Raw genomic sequence first — 23,498 nt, forward strand, 5'->3', positions numbered from 1 at the left:
CGTCACATCACCTCATTTTGAAAAGCTGTAGAATCTGTGACTCGCAGAGGGGAGGTCAATTGCCAGAGGTCACAGAGCATGTGGGTGAGCATATCTAGGCTCCCACAGGGGCCTGAAACCCAGGGAAAGCACTGGCTTCTCCCCGTGAACAGAAAGAGGGGTTTCGGGCATGGGGTATGGAGTAGGCTGAAGGAAGACTGGCTTTGATGAAACATGGGAGTGGGTGCTGGCAGGGAACCAGGAGTTAGAGGGACATGGCCCAGAAGGACCGTGGAGTATGTGGGATGAAATACTGCCTGGGAAAGCAGAAGCAAAGAGAACCGAGGTCTGTTTTCTCAGCAAGCACCAGAGGTACCCAGCCGTTCCCCAGGCAGACAAGCACACTCGGCCTCTCTCTGCCCCACTGGGAGATGCACACACAGGACAGCCGGGTTGGCGCTGGGGGCTGACCCCTTGTACCCCAGCCAGGTGACTCCCCACCATGGCCACGGGTGCAGGTCTCTGGCCTGCGAAATCAGGAGGTTAGAGCCCAAGGCCATGTCTCCTCAGTTTCTGTCTGGCTTCCATCACATACCACCCTCCCCTTTTCTGGCTCCAGGGCTTTGGGGTGACCACACTGTCAGCTACACCTACCTGTCCTTTCCTCAAAATGGCAGTGAGAGACATGGGCTCGGCCAGGTCCCTCAGAACCTGGCCTGCAAGCAGTATCATTATTCGCTCCACAAACATCTCCTCGGCAACCCTACCAGCACCCACCTCACCTGGTGTGACTTCCTTATGCGAATCACCCCAAAGCAGACCCCACCCGGGTGAGTAGGGTGTCCTGAAAGGTGGGAAGGCTGGGCCAGAGGAGGGCACGGGGCAAGAGACAAGGGCTCCAGCAGCCCAGGAAGTGGGCAGTGTTCTGCAGGAGCGTTTACCAAGGCAAACCCTACTGACAAACGGCAGACAGGGCTGCCCAGGACAGAGGGGATGGATGGGCTGTGGGGGGTGACGGCTACAGGACACAGGGTTTCTTTTGGGAGGATGAAAGCGTTCTAAAACTGACTGTGATAATAGCTGCACATCTCTGGGAATACATTAAATCACTGAACTGCACAGTTTAAATAAGTCAACTATATATGGTATGTGAGTTTCATCTCAATAAAGCTATTAAAAAAAACATCATTTACCAAGGCCTATGTCAGGCAGTGGGGAAGCAGAGATAAATAAGAAACTGCTCCCCCTCCATGGGTTCACAGTCCACAGCAAGCAAACCGGGAACAAATGACGTGTGAGGAGGCAGTGGTTGGGGAGGGGAGCACTGGTGATCATGGGCACGGCCAAAGCGGAGACGGAGGCAGGAGCCTGTCCACCAGTGGGGCTGGTTCAGCTGCCGCCCTCCCTCAACTCGTCAGTGCCTCTCACTGAGGGCTCCAGACCTGGAACCCCTTCCACAAGCCTGGAGAGCCGCACCCGGGGACACATGCTCTGAGCCTCCTGCTCCTCAGGGAACCTCAAGCTAGACATGCCCACCTGCCCTCGGTCCAAAGAAGGGTGCCCCAGACATGCAGCTGCTGCCCTCACTGTTTCTCAGAGGGCCTAGAAATTGGCAACAGCCAACCTGGCCATGCTGGTGAGTCCAGAAGCGCCACGCACAGCCTGTCCCCACAGGAGAGGTTTACAAGCCACAAGCCAGAGGTCTGTAGGGCAGCATCCCTCCTGTTCTTGCCTCACCTCCCATGGAAGCCCCAAGTGACCTGACATACAGGCTCTGGTGACCCCAAAGGCAGCTGGCACAGGAAGTGGGCTCTAGAAACTCCTAGTGGCCTGTAGTTTTGTTGCTGTTTTCTGCCTGGGTGACGGGTTTACTTTAAGGGGCAGGGGGACAGGAGAAGCAGGTAACTCTTCTTGATACTGAGGGCCCAAAGGATGGGACTTTGGGAGTTCTGTTTCAAGCAGGCCACTGGGAGTAAGCCCACTGGTCCAGTCCCTGTGCAAAAGTCACCATTCGGGACCACCCGCCGGGCCTCTCTCCCTTCCATTAAACTCAGCCCCGCCTCACACACCAATAAACCAGAGGCTGCACTTCCGCTGACCTCTGGGAAGAGGCTGCTTGCTGGTGGCTGTGGCATCCTCCTCAGCCCAAAGCCCTTTCGAAATTGCTCACTTGACATTTCTGCTTCGAGATGGGGTGGATGTAACGTCCCTATGCCTCCCACTAAGCACAAATAAAAGCCTGGACACTGTATGTTAGACAAAACGAAGGAGACTTGAAAAGCGGGAGAGAAGACTGCAGAGGGGCTGGGCGCTCAGGAGCCGAGGCACCGCTGGGAGGTGTGCAGCCTGGGTTTCTTTTGGCCTCACTGTCCCAAATCGGGGTCTGAAGGAGAGGCCACATGGAAGCGCCAACAGGCACAGACAGAAAAAGCCTCAGGAAAGGCTCTCCCTAGTCGAAGAACCAGGGAAGGGACAACTTGGCAAAGCAGAGAACTCTTCCAGAGTAACCAGCCTACCCCAGTCGGACAGAGGAGACACTGCCACACTCCCACCCTCCCCCAGCAGAGGCCAGACTTCCAGAGCCTTCCTACTCAGTAGGTGAGGTGTGGGACAACAGGCAGGGGCCCAGGACTGCCCTGCCCACCCAGCAGTAAAGGTCCCCTCCCTCTCCCTGCTATCCGAGGAGGACACCTGAGGGGCTGAACCCCGCCCCCTACGGCAGCAACCACACACCTCCTGCCTCAAGTGTCCACGGAGCCCGGTGAGGAGCCAGACTCCTACCTCCAATGAGAGGGAGCAGGCAGAGCCCTGCTTCCCCTGTTGGGCAGTGCTAGAAAAACCCGACTGAAAGAGAGAGGTCAAACACAGCCCAAAGTCACCTGGGGTGACACAAAACTGTCCAGGTTGAAAAATCACCATGATACCAAGAACCAGGAAGGTCGATGCCAACACCAGGGTGTCAGGCATGTCAGAATTATCTGCTGGAGGTTTAAAGCAGCCATGCTTCATGGTTCAACAAGAAATTATGAACATGCTTGGAATAAATGAAAACACAGAGAGCCTGAGCAAAGAAACAGAAGCTGCAAGAGCCAGGTGAAAATTCTCAAACTGAAAAATACAATAGCTAAATCAAAAGCTCAATGGATGGGCTCAAAAAGCAGAAAGATGGGAACAATGGAATGAATCAGTGAGCTGGAAAACAAGAGAAGAGAAATCGCACAGACAACACAGAGAAAACAGACTGAAAAATAAGAGAACAGAGTCTTAGGGACCTGTGGGAACAGAAGACCTAATATCTGTGTCGTCAGAATCCTGGAAGGAGAGAAGGGTTAAAATACTAGCACTTCCCTGGTGGTCCAGTGGCTCGATTCTGAGCTCCCAATGCAGGGGGCCCAGGTTTGATCCCTGGTCAGGGAACTAGATCCCACTCGCCGCACCAAGAGCTACCATGCTGCAACGAAGATCGAGGACCCCACGCGGTGCATCGAAGACTCAGCACAGCAAAACAAGTACTTCCTAAAAGTACTGCTTACAATCATTTAAAAAAATGAAATACTGGACCTCCCTGCTGGTTCAGCAGATAAGACTCCATCTGCCAATGCAGGAAACGTGGGTTTGATACCTGGTCTGGGAAGATTCTACATGCCACAGGGCAACTAAGACCGCGCTCCATGACTACTGAGTCCACGTGCTGCAGCTGCACACCCAGAGCCGTTGCTCTACAGCAAGAGAAGCACAGTAAGGAGAAGCCCAAGCACTGCATGCAAGAGCAGCCCCCGCTGGCCGCAACCAGAGGAAGCCGGGGCGCAGCACCCAAGACCCAGTGCAGCCATAAGCAAGTAACCAAACATCCAACTACCACATAACCCAGGCGCCGCATTCCTGGGCACATTCCAGAGAAATAAAAGCTTACACTTCACAAAAACTGTATGTGAGTGGTTACTGTCTCTTTATTTGTAAAGAGCCAAGAAAAACCTGGAAGCAATGCAGATGTCCTTCAGCGAATGAGTGGTTAATCCATGCACACTCTGGAATACTACTGAGCAACTAAAAGGAAACAACTGGTGATATACGCAACTTGGATGAGTCTCCAGAGAATTAGGGTGAGTGGAAAAGTCAACCCTGAGGTTACATGATGTTCGACTCCACTGACACAACATGCCTGAAATGTGGAATTTCTAGACATGGAGACAGACTTGCAGCTTCTAGGAGTTAAGGAGGCATCAGAGGTAAGAGAACAGGAGGACTGTGACAATGTCCTGTAATTTTATTAATATAAGATGCAGCCACTGGGGGAAACTGGGTAAAGAATACACAGGATCTCTCTGGATTGTATCTCACAACTGCGTGCAAAACTACAATGATCTCAAAATAATAATTTTAATTAAAAAATAAAAAACCAAAAACCTATTACTTTAGGATACTTGCTCCACTCACACAGGCATATGCCCCCCAGAAGAGGACCCACTGCAACCCAACAGCAAAGAGGCTTAGCCACGAAGGCTTCTGCTTCTGCAGTTCACAGGGGCCAGCCCCAGGCCAAGCAGCCTGCCATGGCTTCAGCTTCTCCTGAGGCCACAGGCACATGCAGTTTCTGAAGGCTGTCGACTGGACCACGTGAGCTTCTTCGTCCCCTTCCCCCTGCACCACCCTCCCGGGGCAGGCCTGGGTTCCATCGGGCCAAGTGGGCAGGGCGGGCTGCAGGCAGGGAAGGAGCAGGCACCCAGCCTGCCTTACAGAACATCACCCAGCTGCCACCCTGATGCTGCCCAGACACATCCAGGACTCTGGACACAGCTGCCCAATCACAACCAGCCCTACGGCGTCCAGGCATTACCTGCTGGGCTCTCAGCTCCACAGGGCCCATCTGAGGCTCAAAGAAAGGAGATGTATGTGACAGACTTCTGACAGGCTGCGAAGCTCGCTATTCTGTCCCCTCAGATTCACCTGCCCCAGAGCGCAAGGGGCCCTGAGAAAAGCAGACACAGAAATGCGGTACCACCTTCCCACCCCTGTCATCCTAAAGGCCCCCCACAAGCACCTCTCCTCTACGGGCAGGAGTAACCCCTTGACTCTACGCAGGTCCCTTCAAGTAGAGTAACAAATCCAGAGCCAGCTGCTTACCAAGAACTTACTGGGGCTCCCCTCCTGCAAGCTGTGCCCATACTCACACCTCCTATGAACAGAAAACTGTCTTCTGGCCTCGGGGCTCTGCACACATGGGCCTCTGCAGAAAGGAAACCCCACTCTGCAGCAATACCCTGCTTACCCCCAGGCCCTTCTCCAAGCCCCTCGCCATCTCCAGCCCTTCTGCTTTCACATCCCACCTTTGTTCAGCAAGGTGCCCCCTGCAAAGTAGGGCCACCTGACGTGTGAGTCAGTGGACACACTGAGGCAGCACTCAGCTGCTCCCCATTTGTCCTCCAGGTGCTGCTGCAAGGCCTCTGAGCCAGGACAGGGTGAGCCCAGGCCACACCTCTTCCTTCCACACACGGAGCCCAGTCACCGGGAGGAACCTGTCCATCCCCAACACTGAGGGACAAGCTGAGCGCTGAGGAGCACGTGGACAGGCTGGCCTCCAACTCTCCTCCCTTTCCTGAATCCAATCCCCACCAACACCGCGTGCGCCACAGTGGCCCCGACAGAAAGCAGAGACGACGCAGGAAAGCCGGCATTCTCAGAGCAGCCAGGTGGCCACATGAGAAGAGAACTCATCTCCCTGCTCCTCCCTGGTAATCCCACAGCCAGACACGGAGCCTAAAGAGACAACACAGACCAGCAAACCAGTGCTGGTTTGGTGCTCAAACCAAACCGGGGACGGGGCTTAGGGCCAGCAGTGCTCAGGGGAACGAGCCCCAGAGTGGACCTGGCACGCGAGACGGCCCCAGAACAGCGTGGAAGGGAGGGCCGTAGAGAGTATCCAAGGCCAGCCCGGAGGGGACCCCAGGATGCCTGACTCAGGCGGGACAAAGCACGCGAACACCACAAAGGCACCCTCACACAAGGCTGGACATGTCAACTCCAAGCACCAGCCTCATGAAAGTTGTTCAAGGAGAGCGGTCCCACACAGCCTTGAAGACAGACCCATACTGTGGGGGCCAGCGTTCCAGCTCAGGGGCACTCCTGGGCCGAGCTGGAGGATGAGGAGCTGCACAGGGGCCGGAGGTGAGGATCTAGCGAACGCTCCGAGGACGGGGTGTTTGTAGACTGAAGCTAAGTGCTTCGGAGGCTGGCGCCCTGCTCCTCTTTTCCCCAAGAGTTTTTGTGGAAACGCTTCCATGCGCTCATAGCAAACAGGCTTTTCGATATTTTCTGCGTTTCTATTCCAAAAGGAGAAATGATGCCTGGGTGGCAGCTGTCTGGCTATCTTTATGAGCATGTAAATCACAGGAGATTGTGAGGTCGCCTGTCTTTTCTGGGACATGTGGAGGTAAGTCAGTAACACGAAATGTAGGCACACATCCAGGTCAGTCTGAAGCCTCGCCCTCGCCTTGTTCCGGCCACCTGAGAAAGAACACTCCATCTGGGCAGACCGCAGAGGGAGGCCTGTCCCACCTGCCTGACCCACACCTCGGTCAGCACACACCTCCACAAGCCAGTAGAGCAAGACCCCAGGAGCGTGGGCTTCTCACTTAGAGCAAACCTACTGGGGCAACCAGGTCAGCCATCCCTGCAGATCCCACCTCAGGCTTCTCCTCCCAACACCACGCGGGTCACTGTGCTGGGATTCGTCTCTAAGACACGTCCAAGGGTCTCAAGCCCTCAGCAGAGAACACTGTCCTGCTGCTTTACAGCTATTCCGTTCTAGACCCACACTACACTCCTCCACGTGGGCACACCTGCCGGCATGAGCTTCCCGGGCATGCCATCTGCCTCTGAAAGCCAGCAGAGGGCCATCGGCCACTGCCAAGACGAGCACAGTCGCGGGGCAGCCCCTGCGCCAGATTCAACACCATCAGGACCCAGGGTAAGAGAAAGCGTGGCTTCTGAGAAAGGGGAGCCATGAGGTGAGTGGCCCTAAGGACGCACGCTGCATCGAGTGGGCGCGTGGGCAGGCTTTCCGAAATGCCCTCCAATCTGCTCTGCTACCCAGCCATCCTACTCCCCAGTGCCAACAGTCAACACCAACGACTTACAAGGCAGGTCACTGCTCCAGGCACTTCACTCACGCACTCCGTACCACTCTTCCTCATCTCACATACAAGGAAACCGCAGTGTCTCGGCAAGTGTGAGTCAAGGCTACCTGGCCCTGTATCATGCCTCTAACCTCTGGACGCACAGAGGCGAGGGCGGGACAAGGCCCTGGCTGGGACAAGGCGAGGGTGAGGCCACATCAGTGAGCCATTCCCAGGAGTAAAAGCTGGCGCCACCCCCAGCAGGATGCACAACCCTAGTGGGTATTCTCCTTGAGGGTCTAGTCCTGACCTCGTCACTAGGGCCTCCCCAGATATCCCTCCACCTGAGGCCTGGGATCTGCGTGGAGTCCTGATTCGTGGTCTCTGTAAGGAGCTCAGCACAGGATGGACCACCACAAGCCACCCTCTATGGAGCTGTCCACCCAGCATGGCCAGGCACCAAGGGCCGTGAAGGGGTTTAGGGAGCAGACAGAGGCCATGGGGCTCTTCCTCAGAAGGAGGAGTCTTTCCTATCTGTGCACACAAAGACAGAAGTGCGAGCATAGGCTCCCACCTCCGCCCGGAAAAAGCAGAGCCTCACAAGTAGAGCAACTCTATCCATTTAGCATGCAAACTGGGACACTCTGGGAAAATGAGCAGGGAGCCTACTAATTACACCAGGACACATGGCCCTAAAGAAAGAAACTTACAAGAAAGGCAGTTTACACATTCCTGCTGCCAAAAGTCAGGTTGCAAAGACAACACAGCCACTGAGAATACCTACAATGAGACAAAGACGCAAAACCTGGAGCTAAGGGTAAGGTCCTCGGCAGCAGGGAGCAGAGAGGAAGGATGTGGAAGAGACCTCCGAGAGGACCGAGCACAGGCCAACGGCAGAGATGGAGGTCAGGGAGGCCAGCTGGCATGTGAGGAGCCCCACGCTCCCCCCAGAAGCAGCAGAGCCTCTCACACAGTGCCGCCCCCTCCCTGGGAGCACGTTACAGAGCGGGGTTCCCAGGGGTGGGGGGGCACATCCAAACTGCCATGCGGCTGGAGCCTCTGGGGCCCTCCTCCAGAGCTCTAAGTCCGAGAATCCTCTGACAGTCCCACCCTTCGGCCAAATCAGAAGTAGCACTGGACGGAGGCAAAGACAATAAATACTTGATGAAACAATCACCCTAACGCCAACTGCTCTCAGCATAGAACACATCCACGCTGCTGCCACACACCTGACCACAGCTGAGCCCCAAGCTGTGTGTGCAGATGTGCACACGTGGGTGCGACACGGTGAGGCCAATGCCATGGCAGTCCAGCACGCTCCTGGGGACCTGGGGTAACTAGGATGGCGCAGAGGACGGAGGTGGAATCTGCAGTGTTAGCTACACATGGGCAGCAAATGCCAAGCCAAAAATGACAGAAATACAGGAAACAAAGATGTCAAATAATGGTTTGGCAAAATGTGGGCTGGGCTTCCCTGGTGGCTCCTTTCCTGGCAAAAACCCTGCCTGCCGAGCAGGAGATGTGGGCTTCATCCCTGGGTTGGGAAGATTCCCTGGAGAAGAGAATGGCTTCCCACTCCAGTCTTCTTGCCTGGAAAAATCCCACGGACCGAGGAGCCTGGCAGGCTATATATAGTCCATGGGGTCACAAAAGAGTTGGACACGACTTATCGACCAAACAACAAGCAGAAACCAAAACTGAGATGGGGATAATAAAGGCTTTAGGTTATTTTTGTAACAACTTACTTTTTTGAGGCATAATTCACACACTATACAACTCCTCTGTTGTACAACAGGTGTAAAATTCAATACAAATCCAGGTTTGTATTGCACCTATTGCTACCATCACGTCTAGAGCAGCTTCGTCGCCGTGGAAAAGCAGCCCTGTGCGCTTCAGCTGCCATTCCCGCACTCTCCCCCGGGGTCCCCAGCAGCCACCAAGCTGCTTTATGTCATCACAAAGTTGCCTAATAGGGATGTTTCACACTAACGGAATCAGGTAACACGTGGTCTTTAGTGCCTGACTTCTCTCACTGAGTGTATGTTTTCTAACCTCAGCTGTGCCATAGTGGGTGCTTGTCTCTCTCCTTTTCATGGCCAAATAATATTCCATTGTGTGGACGGACCACATTCGTTTACTGATGATACTGGGGTTGTTTCCCCCTTTTGGTGACCGTTTTTAAAAATCCTTTAGGAGAGATCAAAGAAGTAAACAACAGCTGTCTAACTGACCCCAAGCCCCTCGGCGATTGGCTCCCAGCAGCTTCCCCACACCTCACCATTCAGGGGTGCACCAGCGTCTCCCTGCATCGCCTGGCCTTCAGCTCCCATGGCCCCCTACCCCAGGACACTGAAGCCCCAGCTTAGCTCCTGCTCAACAGGATCTTCATGAGGGAATGGAGGTCGGGGCGGGGGGTGGCCTTGGCTGCTCCTGCACACAGGCACAGCCCCTCCAGGTCCTTACCCTGGTCTCTTCCGCCCGCCCGTGCCACCATCTCTGCCCCTGCACCCCACTGTCCGCAGTGCTGAGGTCTGGCCTGATGAGGTGCTTCCCGGTGCAACTCACAGCAGATCTCCACGGGACCCAGCAAAACCCCCACAAGCCAGTCTCCACCCTGAAGAGCTGAGGGGTCAGACAGATGTGTGTTCACAGCAGCACGATTCACAATAGCCAGACGCAGAACAGCCCAAGTGTCCATCTACAGACAGACATAAACAAAATGTTCTATGCCATAGAATGCAATATTCATCCAGAAACAAGCAGTACACACTGATTTCGTGTCACCGTGCGAACTCTGAAAACATGCTCGGTGCAAAAAGCCCGACAAAAGGTCACAATTTCTACAATTCCATTTTGATGAAATATCTAGAATAGGTAAATCAGTAGGGACAGAAAGCAGACTGGTGGCTGCTGAAGATGGGGGTGGGAAGTGGGATAAAGCTACTCAGTAGTAATGGATGTTCTTTTGGTGTGATGAGATGTTTACAGAGTGCTGGTGACTTTAGCATATCGTGACGAGATGTTTACATTAGAGTGCTGGTGACTTTAGCATATTGTGACTGTGCTAAATGCAAGTGAACTGAACCCTTTAAAATTATTAATTTTACATTTCATGAATTTTACCACAAAAAAACAAAAACTCACATACAGAGCTCACTGGATCCCAGGCCCTGAGATGGGAGGGCATGCAGCCGCCAGCCTGCTGGCCACCACCCCTCATTCCCCAGCTCAGCTTCCTGCTCACCCCTCTGCCCACACACATGCCCTGCAAGTCCAGTCCATGCCCAGGCCTCCTCCCTGGACTGCAGCAGCTGGAGGAAGAGGGGAAAGGAACACTTAAAAAAAAACCCTTCCCTGTTTGGGCTTGACTAGGAGCCCATGGCCACGGGATTTTTGGAACATGACGAAATTTGTGGCAAAGGGACGAATGCCAGACAATGCGTGGGACAAATTTTGGAGCCAATGGTTTTGCAGGAAAAAGTCACACCCTGTCCCTCAAAAAGCAGTGCTTCCTATAAAGTGACAGGTAGGACAGGAGAGTCTGATGAAAGGAAGTAAGGGAGAGACAGGAAATGTAACAAGTTCAGCCCAAGCCTCGCCTCCACTCCACCCTTCCCAGCACACACACACTCTGTCAGGGCAGCTCCCAGACACGAGGGGCCAGAGGCCACACAGGGCCAGAGATCTAAGGTCCAGAAGGCTGGCCTGAGCCCACTCAGGTCCGTTTGGGAACCCTGGGAGGAGGGTCCCGCTCAGACTGTCTGCACAAGTTCCAGGACCTCTTTCCATCTCAGTTTTCTTATCTAATTCATAAGGCTGCCGTGAATGTAAATGGTTAGCAGTGGCCGGGCACACAGCAATAACTGTCAGCTCTGAATCCCACCACTGCCCCAGAAAATAATCCCAGAGCACATCAACTACTCCTCCAACTAAGTATAGAAAACCACACCAGAGACGGCTATGTGGCCAGTACGCTGGCTCCATTCCCAGGAAGAAAACCCAAGCTCACAAGTTTCCAGCAGGGAAGGGAGATGTAGGGATGAGAGTCAATGGGCTGTCTGCTGAGATGGCACCTGCCTGTTGACAAGCTAGATTGCAAACTCTCACAAGGAGCCACGTCTGCTCATTTAGACCCCACGGAAGGGTACCCTTGGCAGAACGCTCTACCCCCTGAAAGAGTGTGTGATCCCTAGGATGTGGGGCAGGGGGGGAGGAAGCCAGAGGACCCCCTGCCAGCTGAGGGGAGTTATCAAAGCTGGTGACCCAAGGGCCTGGGCCAATCTCCTGCTCACTGCCCAGCGACTCAGTACTAGGCCCAGGCTGCTCTCTGTGCTCCTCTGGCCTTTTCACCCAGGCCCAGTGCACGAGAGCTTGGATTCCCAGATAACTGCTCCCAGGGGCACCTGCAGGATAAGCAGCTTCTCTTAACCCTCTGCCACCTTGCTGATGGCAACTGAGACACTTCCACACAAAGTGACTTCTGAAATTGGGGCGTGCCACTGCCATTCGACTAAACAACTGCCCTTCCTGAGACTGGCAGTGTGCATTTCTCTGGGCTCGGCAGGTGCTCAGGGGTGGCTACTGCCCCGGCTGCTGGCCTCTGGAGCAGCCCACACTCTCCAGTGGTAGGTCTTAGCCCAGCGTACCTGGTCTCTCCAGTTTTGTCGTTGTTGTTTTTGCCACACAGAGCAGCATGTGGGATCTTAGGTCCTTGACTAAGGGACAGAACCTGTGCCTCGTGCAATGGAAGCACAGAGTCTTAGCCACTGACCACCAGGGGAGCCCTGCCTCTTCGCTTCTTACACCCTAAAAATTCTTAAAACTGGTTCACTCGTTATACTTGAACATGTTCTGAAAATCAAACCCACACAAGCAAATGGACTATGGTCCTTCCAATCCCTAGGGGCTGATGTGGGGCAGCTGCTAAGTGGTGCCAAGCAGCTCACAAGAGAGGGGCAGCCTGGGCTTCTGTGGTGTGGGTACCAGGTAGACAGAAAGAGTTTGATGGCAGCCATGCTGCAGAATCTCATCACAGAGGCAGGTCCCCTCTCTGGGTCACCACGTGCCCACCACACACTCAGGCGTTTACAGAGCTGAGGCTTGCTCTTTCCTGCACCCCCCATCCTCACAGGCACCCAGACATGGGTTCTGTTGCAGCCCCCATTTTCAGAGGAGGGATGCAGACACTCAGACTCTGAGTAAGTTGCTTAAGCAGCATAAGACCCAAATCCAAGCTGAAAGCCCCTGTCCTCAACCCTCCCATTCCCTTACCCGAGCAGGTGTGAACTAAAAGTGGGACTGTGTCAGATTTGTAGGTCAGAGCAGTCCCCAAGCAGAAGACCCGCCAGCTGAGGTAGAGAGGCTCTGAAAGTAGCACCCAGGGGACCTGGACTCTTTCTCTGGTTCACCTGGGACTCCCAGCAGCAGCTCCCCTGCCTGGCCCCTTGAGCTGCGCACCAGGACACTGGGAGGGGAGAGAACATGGAGTCTCCCTGTTCCAACCAGGGCTTTAGGATCTGGAGTCAAGGACACAATTACTTCCTGATTGGGAATCCCTCAGGGGAAAACGTGATTCCCGTTCAAGGCTCACCAAAGGTATGGTCACTGCAACAGGCCAGCAGCCTGTCCAGGAGATGTGCAATACCACAAAGCTGAGACTTTAGGACCTGCGAAATGCTCTGCCCTTCCCATGCCCCCCACCAACTAAGGAATCCAAGTCAGGGCAAGGCCCTGTCTCTGACAGAAAGGTTAACATTTGCTTTCAGACAGAGTGGGCAAACAGAACTCTGAAAACTCCACATTGGCCTTCCTGTGACCTAGGCTGAAACTCTCTGGGTCTCAGTGGCTCCATCTGCTAACGGGGACAATCCTTCACCTGCTTGAGGGTGGGGGGATCACCCAGCCCCTCAGGCCCCTTCTCCTTGGGGTAGGAATTAGAAGTCCATTAAACAGCTTCAACTTAGTTTGCAGACCTCAGCCTCCTACTGAAACCTTAACAGGTTAACAAGTCACAGTGGCCTTCCCAGGAGAAGGGAGGCCCGGCTCCTGGCCGCATATAAGCTGGCATGGGAACCAGGTGGAACACAGCCCATTCCTAGGCAGCTCAGTGACCTCAGGCTGATCTAACCTAAGCCTGACTGGTTCTCCATGTCCCTGCCCCACAGGCGGCCATGCTGCCCCCAGCCCTGCTCGCCTTCCCAGCTGAAGACAGTGGAAGGAGGTCATGGTACTCACAACACCGGACCCAGGGCGACACAGGCTCAGGAGGACTCCACAGGCCTGTCCACTCACCCTTACTGCAAGCTGCCCCCGCCATCCAGCACAGCACACACACCAAGCTGAGCAAGGGGAGGAAGGAGCCAGAAGGGTTACAGGCTCCAGGCAAGAATCAGGCTATGGTTTCATGTGAACTAGGATGACCCTGAGGAAACCAGCAAGTGGTTTGGAAGAGTCTAGTCCAGTCTCCAGAGATAAAATGCCAAGCGTCTGGCTCTTGCCCCCAAAGGAAATGAGAGCATCAGAGCAGTGGCGCTGGGCACTCGGGGGTCCCAGCCCAGGGCAGCTGTGAGAGAGCCCAGACCACTCACAGAGCCCTCTGCTAAAATCAAAGGGAGATCTCAGGCAAAGTCTTCAAACCTGCCCCTTGTACGCTCAGAAACAAGCGGAGGTCCCACGTGTGGGAAACAGAAACAAATGGCTGAGAGGCCAAGCGCCAACCGCGTGTCACCCAGAACCGTGTCACTTTTCCGGCTTCATACACGCTTCTGTACGAGACTCCTTTGAGTAAAAGGCTCCGCAATTTAAAGTTTGAAAACCGCTGACGTGGTTCAACCGTGTCGTCTCAGATGGGAAAGTGATGCTCAGAGAGTAAATTTTCAGGGATAAAGGAAGCCTGTTTTCTCAGATTAACTGCTTTGAAACCAGCCCCCAGCGCTTCGCACACCCCTGTGTCCTGGCCGCCGCCCACAGCATGAGGATGGAGGCAAGAGAAGCGCAGCTCCCTCTAGTCTCTCCTCCTTGGCTTAAGGCACTTTTTTCAAGTCTAGATGGCAACTTGGTAGCAACTTAAAGATAAGTATTCCAAGCCAAATTTATTTCAGCTAAACAGCATCAGGAGATCTGGAGAGAGTGATCTGGAGAGAGCCCAAACAAAGGCTGTTCCCCACAGCAGAGGCCCTTGGCATCCTTTCTGGAATATTAATTACCACAAAGGGATTCGGTAGCCTTCACAGGCCTGGTCAGTACTCTCCATCCATTCCGTTAGCGAACTAGACCACTCCTGAGAACAAAATGTGGGCAGTGGCTTTGGAGTTGGGAAACCGAGGCCAGGAGAACATAGGTGACCTTTCTGGGTCACCCTGCAATGTCTGTGCCAAGAATAGAACACAGGTCTTCCATTGTAGCCCTTCTGCGGGGCCAGGGAACAAGAACTCGGAAAGAAAGGTCAAGTGGCAGCTAGAACGCTGGGAAAAGCAGCTATGATGCAGCTGCGGAGCACTGAGCAAACAGGGTGGTGCGGGGTGCAGGCACCCCACCTCCACGCGCCCCACCAAGCCACCCTTGGCTCTCATTCGCTCCCCACAGCATGTGTCTACTAAGCCCTGACCAGCCGGCACCCTGCTCTCCTCTGCCCTGCTGGGGCAGCAGGAACCAGAGCCCAGAGCTCTCAAATACAGTGAAAGGAGTCACCCCCCAAAAAAGTGACTTTCAAAGAAAGAACCCCCTGAAGTTGGCAAAAACACACCATGAGGGGATGCAGATAAGAGTATCAATACCCAGCTGATAACTCTTTTTGTAGCTCCAGGACTCCGAACGCAAGCTGAGGAGAAAAAATCTACAGGCACAGCCTTCCCACCCTGGACTTCCCCGGAGGGTCTCAAGAACCCAGCTGTGGGCCAGGCCACTGCAGCCAGAGCCGCCCCACTCATCACTGTAGACAACAGCCACACGTGGCCACTGAGCACTTGGAATGAGGCTAGTCTGGACCAAAGGTGCTGTAAAGGTAAAAGTGCATATATCAGCATGTTTACATGTTGAAACAGTAATTAATGTTTTAGATACATTAGGTTAAATATAATTAAAATTAACCTCACTTGTTTCTTTTTACTTTGTGGCAACCAGAAAATTTTAAATTACGTATCTGGTTTGCATTACAGTTCTACCGGACAGGGCTGGTCTAAAGGGGCGGGGGCAGGGGGTGAGGGGTGGCAGTGAGTTGGGGGTTGGAAAGCTCTGTATGCTCACTCTAGAGGCCAAATCTAGCCCACTGGTTACTTTTTCTTAAGGTCCCAAGACCAAGAATGGTTTTTACATTTTCAAATGGTTATATAAGTACGTACCTAAATGCCTCAATTTTGCCTGTGGGCCTACAAAGCTGAAAATATTATCTGGCGCTTTAAGTATTTGCCAATCCCTAGACTCTGGAAACAAAACAATCAGATACTTACTCCAGAGACACTAGAAGCAGAAGGCAGGTTTAGGGTGGGGGTGTGTGTGTGTGTGGCAGGTTTAGGATGTGTGTGTGTGTGTGTGTGTGTGTGTGTGTGTGTGTGTGTCTGTATGTGTGATTCTTGAACTTTTTTTATTGAGACAAAATTCACATCACATAAAATTAACCACTTTCAACAGAATAGTTCAGTGGCGTTTAGTACATTCATAGTGTTAGGGAAACAGCATCTCTGCCTAAGACATTTCATCACTCCAAAACAGAACCTTAATCAGGTTCTATTCAAGGTTCTGTTAATCATCAGCAGGTGTGCCCTGTTCCCCTCTAACCAGAACCCTTGCAACCACTAATCTGCTTTCTGTCTCTACAGATTTACCTGTTCTGGACATTTCATATAAATGGAATCATACAGTGTTTGACCTTTTGTGTCTGACTCTTTCACTTAATATCAGTTTTTGAGGGTCAATCATGTTGTAGCACATCTCATTACTTCACTCCTTTTTTGTAACTGAATGATATTGTATTGTGTGGACAGACAATAATTTCTCTGTTCATCCACTGATGCATATTTGGGTTGGTGCTACTTTCAGCTATTGTAAATAGTGCTGTTAGAAACATAGGCATAAAACTGTTTGTTTGCATACCTGTTTCCAATTCTTTTGGGTATACGCTAGGAATGGAATCGCTAAGTCACGTGCTGATTCTTTTGAGGAACTGCCAAGCTGATTCCCACAGCAACTGTACCATTTTACACTCCCAGAAACAATGCACGAGGGCTCCAACGTCGCCACATCTTCACCACACTGAACACTTTCCCTTTTTCTTCTACAGCCATCCTGGTGGGTATGAAGTGGTACCTCACTGTGGTTTCAATTTGCATTTCCCTAATGATTAACGATATTAACCATTTTTCATGTGCTTGTTTGGTCATTTGTAAGGTCTGGGATTTCTGACACACCCTTTACCAAACTATCTACCAAGCTGAATAATCACAAAGCTTCTAAAATGGGTGGGCATGAAATCTTTCCGTTGTTTCTGAGATAAATGTTAAGTCAAATAAAGAAGTTCCATACCCTGGAACATCTAAGAAAGTCACAGAACAAAGAGAAATGATGAACTGACTGGTGAAATGATTCACAAGGAGAGCAAGGCCTGGTCTACCCACCTCCATGTCTGGGATTGCCACCCCAATGCCCCAGAAGCCCCAGCACTGAAGGATGAGCGCAGCAAGGGCGGAATTAGACTGAGGGGCTGAGGGAAGACACAGCAGGGCTGAAGAACCGGGAAAGACCAAGACGAACCTCCTCTTTCTCCTGGAGAGAGACAACCCAGCCAAGGTCCCACCAACAAAACAGTGCTAGACCAGGGACTAGAACTGCAGTTTGGTGATTTCTTTCACAAAAAGCCATGCTTAATGGTGCACAAGTCAGTTGGAGAGGGAGACATCCAGCCAATGGCCACCAGGAACCCAGGCTGGGACGAGGACCTGGAAGCCAAGACCCCTGAGTTCCAGATCTGCTGCTCCCACTGACCAACAAGCCTCCCCCATCTCGTTTCACTCTACACAGCCTCGTGAGCTACTCCATTCACTCCTACGACATCAGAATTCCCACTGGGTCCCAACCCCTCCTCCAGCTCTAACCAACTACCGAAGTAGTGATTCCACCTAAGGACCACATTGGACCTCCACCTCCTTGAAGTCAAATTTACCGCTTTTTTAACTTGGGAATTCCCTACTCCCCCAAATTTACTCCAAATCTGCTATTCTCAACTGCCGTTAAAGGTACTTTTACCCAATCAGGTTTCCTCAATTCGCACCTCTGATCGACTGCCAATGTCTTGTTCCCAGTGTCAGCACTGACCTGGAGAAGACCTTTACGGACATTTACCTGGACTTCTTCAAGAGCATCTATTAGAGCTTCTGCCTTTAGCCAGAATTACTATCTTCCTACAACACAAACCCAATGGGTTAAAAAGCTAAGCACAGGTAATTCTCTGGAGGTCCAGTGGTTAGGACACCATGCTGCTTTCAGTCGATCTCCTGTCAGAGAACTAAGATTCCCACAAGCCACACAGTGTGGCCAAAAACAACCACAAACAAAGTTAAGCATAAAAATAGTTGCTTACTTATATTAGAGAAAATATTAGAGGCTATTTTATAATGCTGGAAATAAAACCTTTATAAGCATGAGAGTAAAACTACAAACTATAAAGGAAAACATGGAAACCTAACTGCATTCATGTTTAAAACTACAATATAAAGGCTTCCCAGGTGGCGCAGAAGGTAAAGAATCTGCCCACAGTGTGGGAGACCTCTGTTCAATCCCTGTTCGGGAAGATTCCCTGGAGAAAGATATGGCAACCCATTCTAGTATTCTTGCCTGGAGAGCTCCATGGACAGAGAAGGCTGGCAGGCTACAAACAGTCCATGGGATCACAGGGTCGGACACGACTGAGCGACTAAAGAGAAAACACCTTACATTCACTTAAACATAGTATATAACAGGTACTGCAACTGCTGACCTCGCGTGCTGTAGAAGCCTGCAGGCCACAAGACGACCCAGGTACCAAATTAATATCTAGAGTGGGAGTCAGCAAACCATGGCTCCAGGCCAATCCTCTCAACTGTCTGATTTTGTAAATAAAGTTTTACTGGAAACAGCCATACCCCTTAGGTTACATCTTGTCTACAGCAGCTTCACACAGCGGCGTCTGTGGTACAGTGGTAGAGCTCCATAGTAGCCACAAAGGTCTATGGCCCACAAGGCTGAAATATTTACTATTTGACCTTTTACAGAAAGTTTGTGGACTCCTGACCTAAAATATATACAGAAAACTCCTACAACTCAATGGGATGAGGGGTTGGGGGGACTAACCTGATAGAGAAATGGGGAAGTAATATGAAAATCCACAAAAGAAGCAAAATATACCCAACAAATATTATTAAAAGAGGCTTAACCTCACTGGTAACTTGGGAATTATAGAACTAAATCATTTGATAATACCCAGTCGTGGCAATGATAAGATATACAATCTTTTCCAGAAGACAATTTGATGATTATCTGTAAAATATATATATATGTTTAATGCATTTTATATCAATTCACTCATTCTATTTTTACAGATCTGCCCCCAGAGAAATACTTGCACTTTTGCGTGTGCAGATGTACACACACATACCCAAAAGCAGTTAGAAAGCTGTTCACTGAAGCATTCACTATAACAACAAAACCAGTAAAGAACCTTACTGCCCAGCAATAAGGTAATGGTTAAACTATGGTACATCCCTGACCATATAAAATGCAAAACAAGTTTGGTATATATGTATGACCATGAAAATGGCTACAAGATATCATCAAGGAGAGGGAAAAAAAATTATGTGGCAGAGCAAATATGCACACAGTTTAGGTTAAAAAAGATTTTTTTTCACTGTACTTGACTGTGTGTATGCAGAGAAATGCATAGGAGAACAACTAACAGATAAACACCTTAAAGAGGAGGTAGCCTGGATGATCCCTGATCTATCTTCCAGCCTTGACGGTCTAAAATAAGCTCGGGGCGGGAGGGCCAACAGGAAGCAAGGACTTGGGGAAGACTGATGGGAACCGATCGGCTGAGGTTTCCTAATGGAGCCATGAGGATGGGGCGGGGGGTGGAGGGCCGGATGCAGGGAGCAGAAGCTAAGGCTGTTGGCAACGGCCCTGAGTCTCCCTCCTCTTTTCAAGAGCAGTTTCTTCCTGAAAGATCCCAGGAGGTAGAAGCCTGGCGTAATCCCTCCAGGCACAAATAACCCAATCATTTCAGAAACTACCATTCCACTTGTACCCGGGAGGGCGCAGGCCTATTTCAAAACCTACATACAGTTCAACCGTGAATACACTGCAAGAATAAGGTACTTTTAAATTTGCAACATCCACCCACGAATCCAATTAATAATCAGCATTTTAAAAACAGATACATTTCAAATATGCAGATTTCATTCCAGTTCAACTAAGCTTAAGAATCAGAAAACAAGCCCTTTCAGGTGTAAACACCCAATTTAAACAGCTGCCTGGAATAACTAGAAAACTCTCAGAATAACCCTTGCCAAGGCAGAAACTTTCTAAATTCAGGTTTACTATTCTTCAGGTTGATTCTTGTTTGTTCTTTAAGCTGTAAAAGGAAAAAGTTTACTAAGATATCACGCCGTTTTTCATAACAGCCTGGTGAGGGAAGAGAGCCAGGGATTCCTGCTCCCAATTTATGGAGAAGGAAATGAAACTATACCAAGCAAACGGACTTGTTCAAGGTCACGCAGTTGCCAGTGACAGCAAGCCTAGAAGCTCAGGTCTCCTGAGTCCTGGTCCAGGACCCTCATCGTCACAGGAACTGCTTCCCCGGGAGAGAAGTCCCGGTGGAGAGAAGGGCAGGTCCCTTAGAAGCCCACCCACCACCGGGACCACCACCGGGAAACGGGTCCTGAGGTCCTGACGCTCTGACTCTGCGGCCCCGGGTGTGGAGTCTCGGTAACGGGAGTCTTTTCCTGGCCGCTGGGGACGGCGGCGGGTCCCGTGCCGTCATCCCTGCCAGGCCACCCACTCTGCAGCGAGAGAAACGGCCCGCCCCGGTCACTCGAAAGCGGCGCGCCGATGGAAGCGGCCGCGACGAGGTCAGCTCCCAGCCCCGCGCAGGGGGACCAGGGAGACCTCGAGGAGATGGAGGCCGGGGAGAGGCCGCGTGGGGGCCAGACGGCCCGGGAAGCGGGAGTGCTCGCGCCGGGCCCCAGAGCCCAGCTCCGGAGGCCGGCCGCCCCAGCAACCCCGCCCGGGCACGCGGGACGGCCCGGCGCCGCGCTGTGGGCGGGTTTCCGCCGACGAAGCCTGCGAAGCCCCCCGGGGACGAGGGACACTGCCGGGAGCGGCGACTCTGGGGGCGGGGAGGCCGCGAGCCCCTCCTGCCGGCGGCCCGGGGTCGCGCCCGGAGCGAGACCTGGACCCAGGCCGCCCCCGCCCGGAGCCACCCGCGAGAGATGAGTCGGGGGGGGCGGGGGGGGCGGGAGGGGGGGGCCCGGAGCCGGACGGCCGCAAGCGGCCCCGCGCTTTGTTCCCGCGCTCGGCCGGGCGCCCCGGGCCGCCGAAACGCATGAGTCACCGGGCGGCGAGCGGAGGGCGCCGCTCGTCCCGCGGGCGCCGCTTTGTCCGCCCCGCCCGCGCCGGCCGCTCACCTGCGTCAGGTCTTCGTCGTTGAGCAGATGCGACTCGCGGGGCTTGAAGCAGTTCTGACACTTGCTCTTGTTGAAGATGTTGGCCTGGAATTTCCTGCACGGGTTCTCCTTGGCCGCCGACATGGCCGGGCGCGGGCTCAGGCCGGGCGCCGCCGCATCCCCGGCCGCCGCCTCCAGCCGCGCACGCAGGCCAGAGCCTCAGAGAGCGCGCGGCCCTCGCCGCCCGCCCGCGCCGCCGCCGCCCGCCGGCCCCGGGCCCATGGACGCGGCCTCGCGCGCCCGCTCCCGCTCCCACCGCCCCGCCGGTCCCCGCGCTCGGTGCCCGCGCAGCCCTCGGCGCCCGCGGCCGTAGCGAAGGGGAGCGGAGCGCCGGGCGCACTCCAGGGCGGCGGGCGCGCGCGAGGAGGCGACGGGCCAGCGCGCGGGGCGGGGCAGCGCGCGGGGTGGGCCCTCGTCCCGGCGCGATCGACGCCTCGTCAGACCAATGGCAGCTCCACCTCCCGGCTAACAAAGAAACCCTCTAGCCAATGGGAGTCGGGGGAGGGACAGAAGGCTGCCTGGCGCAAGGTAACTTGTGTAGGCGGAGGAAGGAGGGGAGTGGCGGGGCGTTCAGGCTTGGTGGACGGGCGCGCGGCCGCCGGGCCTGACAGCTGCGGAGGCGGAGCCTGAAGGCGGGGCGGGGCCTGTGGGAGGGGCGGGAAGGAGAGGGGCCTACCGGCCGGCTCCGCAAACAGCTCCTGCAACCTCGCGGTCCCGCGCCCACGCGGAGAGGATTAGTTTGACACCCACTGGGCGCGGGCCCCGCGTGGCGGTCAGTAAGGCTCCATACAGTTCCAAGTACTTGATATGCGCGAGACTCACAGCCTCCCCATCCACATTTTACGTGGGCGGACACTAAGGAGCGGAGAAGTTAAGGAGAGGGAGGTAGGGTTTCGAGGGGTGACTAAGAGGCGTCAGCCTGGAAGAGCTGTCAGTTCTACTGCGGGAGATTAGTGAGGGCTGACGCGATGCCAGCTACTAAGCCAGGCATTCCTGCCCCCATGACGTGCTGGAGGAAATTAAGGCTCCGACGCCCGAAGTCACTGGGGGAGGGAGGGGTCGCTGTGCTAGGCGGGCCGACTCTCACTCCAGTCGTCCACTCGCCAGCCTCCTAACCAAAAGACCGCTTGGCGAAGACCGTAAAGGAGGCGCAGACAGAAGGCTCAGCAGCCCAGAGAGGGGGCTCCTCGGGGAGATCGGGGGTGGCTTCAGGGAAGAGGGAGAGTCCAAGCAGAAGGCGAGAGGTTGGGAGGGGCTGGGGTAAGGGAGGAAGGAGCCGGACGGGATGGGGCTGGCAGCCTGGACCTCGGGTTTCAAGCTCTGACGGGTAAAGGTCATTTTGCTGGCAGTCAGGAGTCCACCACCGGAGTTTTCAAACAGGGGGGGTGAGCCAACTCGCCTCACAGAGGAGGTGACACCGAAGCATGTGTTAGTGGCAGGGACAGCAGCTGTTGCTTAGGGAATGGAAGGTTTTAGAAGCAGCAGATGCTTCCAGGGCTGTGTACTTTTCCACTGAGCATCCGATGAACATCGCAGGGAGGTGGATTTCAAGTCAGTGTAAGACAATACTTCCTCCAAAGGGAGCTGAAGAAAGGTGGATCCGCGTCCTGTGGCCACCTGAGGCGAAAGGCCAGCTCTTGACCGTGGGCAAGTGCCGTCACCTGCCGGCTGCCTCAGTTACCTCATCTACAAAACTGGCATGATTGTGTTCTTGTTGTGAGCATTACATGACACAATCCTTATAAAATATTTAACATAATGTGTCAAAATGTTAATTGGTGAATCTAGGCAAAGGGTGTTTATTGTCCTATCCTTGTAATGTTTCTGTTGGTTTACATTTTTGCAGAGTAAAAAAATGTGTGTGTGGCAGGGGACAGAGAGAGTTGCACAGAATCCTCAGAAACTGACACCAATGCTGGCCTCTGGGGAGAGAGCTGGGTGGTGAGAGGTAACCTACTTTTAATTTTCACTGTGAGCCCTTTTGTTTCTTTGGACTTGGTATTATGTGGTATCCCTGGGTTGGGAAGATCCCCTGGAGAAGGGAATGGCTACCCACCCCAGTATTCTTGCCTGGAGAATTCCATGGACAGAGGAGCCTGGCGGGTTATAGTCCGTGGGGTCACAAAGTGGAACACAACTGAGCAACTAACTTTTGCTTCACAACTTGTTTTAAAATAATTTTTAAAGTCTTACCCATGCCTGAAGGCCAACTCATAGGCTCCTGCCCTTAAGAAAATGCTTGGGGGACTTCGCTGATGGTTCAGGGGTTAAGACTCCACACTTCCACTTCCGTAGGCACAGATTCCATCTCTGGACTGGGAACTAAGATCCCGTATGCTGCGTGGGGTGACCAAAAAATAAAGAAAAGTGAAAAAGAAAATGCCTGGCATGTTCAGCTCTAGTCGGCACACACAGGTGGCACCTGCCTTGAATGGAAAGGGTCTGCAGCTGGGCAGAAGATGATGTGTGATTCAAGCCACCTGAGAGGAGCTCACACTGAGCAAGCAGAGACAGATAAGAGCAGAGGGCAGAGACAGTCAACCTGGGCTGTTGTGAGGGTCCAGACAAGGGGACCCAGCTGTGTGCGTGCAGCTTCTGGGAGGGGTGCTTGGAGGAGGCAGTGCTAGGGCTGAGACATGAGCTGAGTAGGAACCAGCCAGGATGAGGCAGAGGGCGAGCATTTCCAGACAGAAGTAGGACAGAGTCAAGAGTGATC

The 23,498-nt window shown here is 53.4% G+C and overlaps 1 protein-coding gene across 3 annotated transcripts in view; it reads right to left on the reverse strand.

The window, feature by feature from the left end:
• The window catches only part of MPRIP (myosin phosphatase Rho interacting protein), a 92,797-nt gene extending 71,899 nt beyond the window's left edge, over nucleotides 1-20,898 (reverse strand). For all 3 annotated transcript variants that reach the window (XM_068977270.1, XM_068977271.1, XM_068977269.1), the window contains exon 1: nucleotides 20,744-20,898. In XM_068977270.1, coding sequence (XP_068833371.1) covers nucleotides 20,744-20,866 — 123 coding nt within the window. In that variant the 5' untranslated portion in view covers nucleotides 20,867-20,898. The remainder of the gene's footprint in view (nucleotides 1-20,743) is intronic.
• Between the last annotated feature and the right edge of the window lie 2,600 nt (nucleotides 20,899-23,498).

Source organism: Capricornis sumatraensis, chromosome 8, assembly GCF_032405125.1.
Source record: "Capricornis sumatraensis isolate serow.1 chromosome 8, serow.2, whole genome shotgun sequence".
Lineage (NCBI taxonomy): Eukaryota > Metazoa > Chordata > Mammalia > Artiodactyla > Bovidae > Capricornis > Capricornis sumatraensis.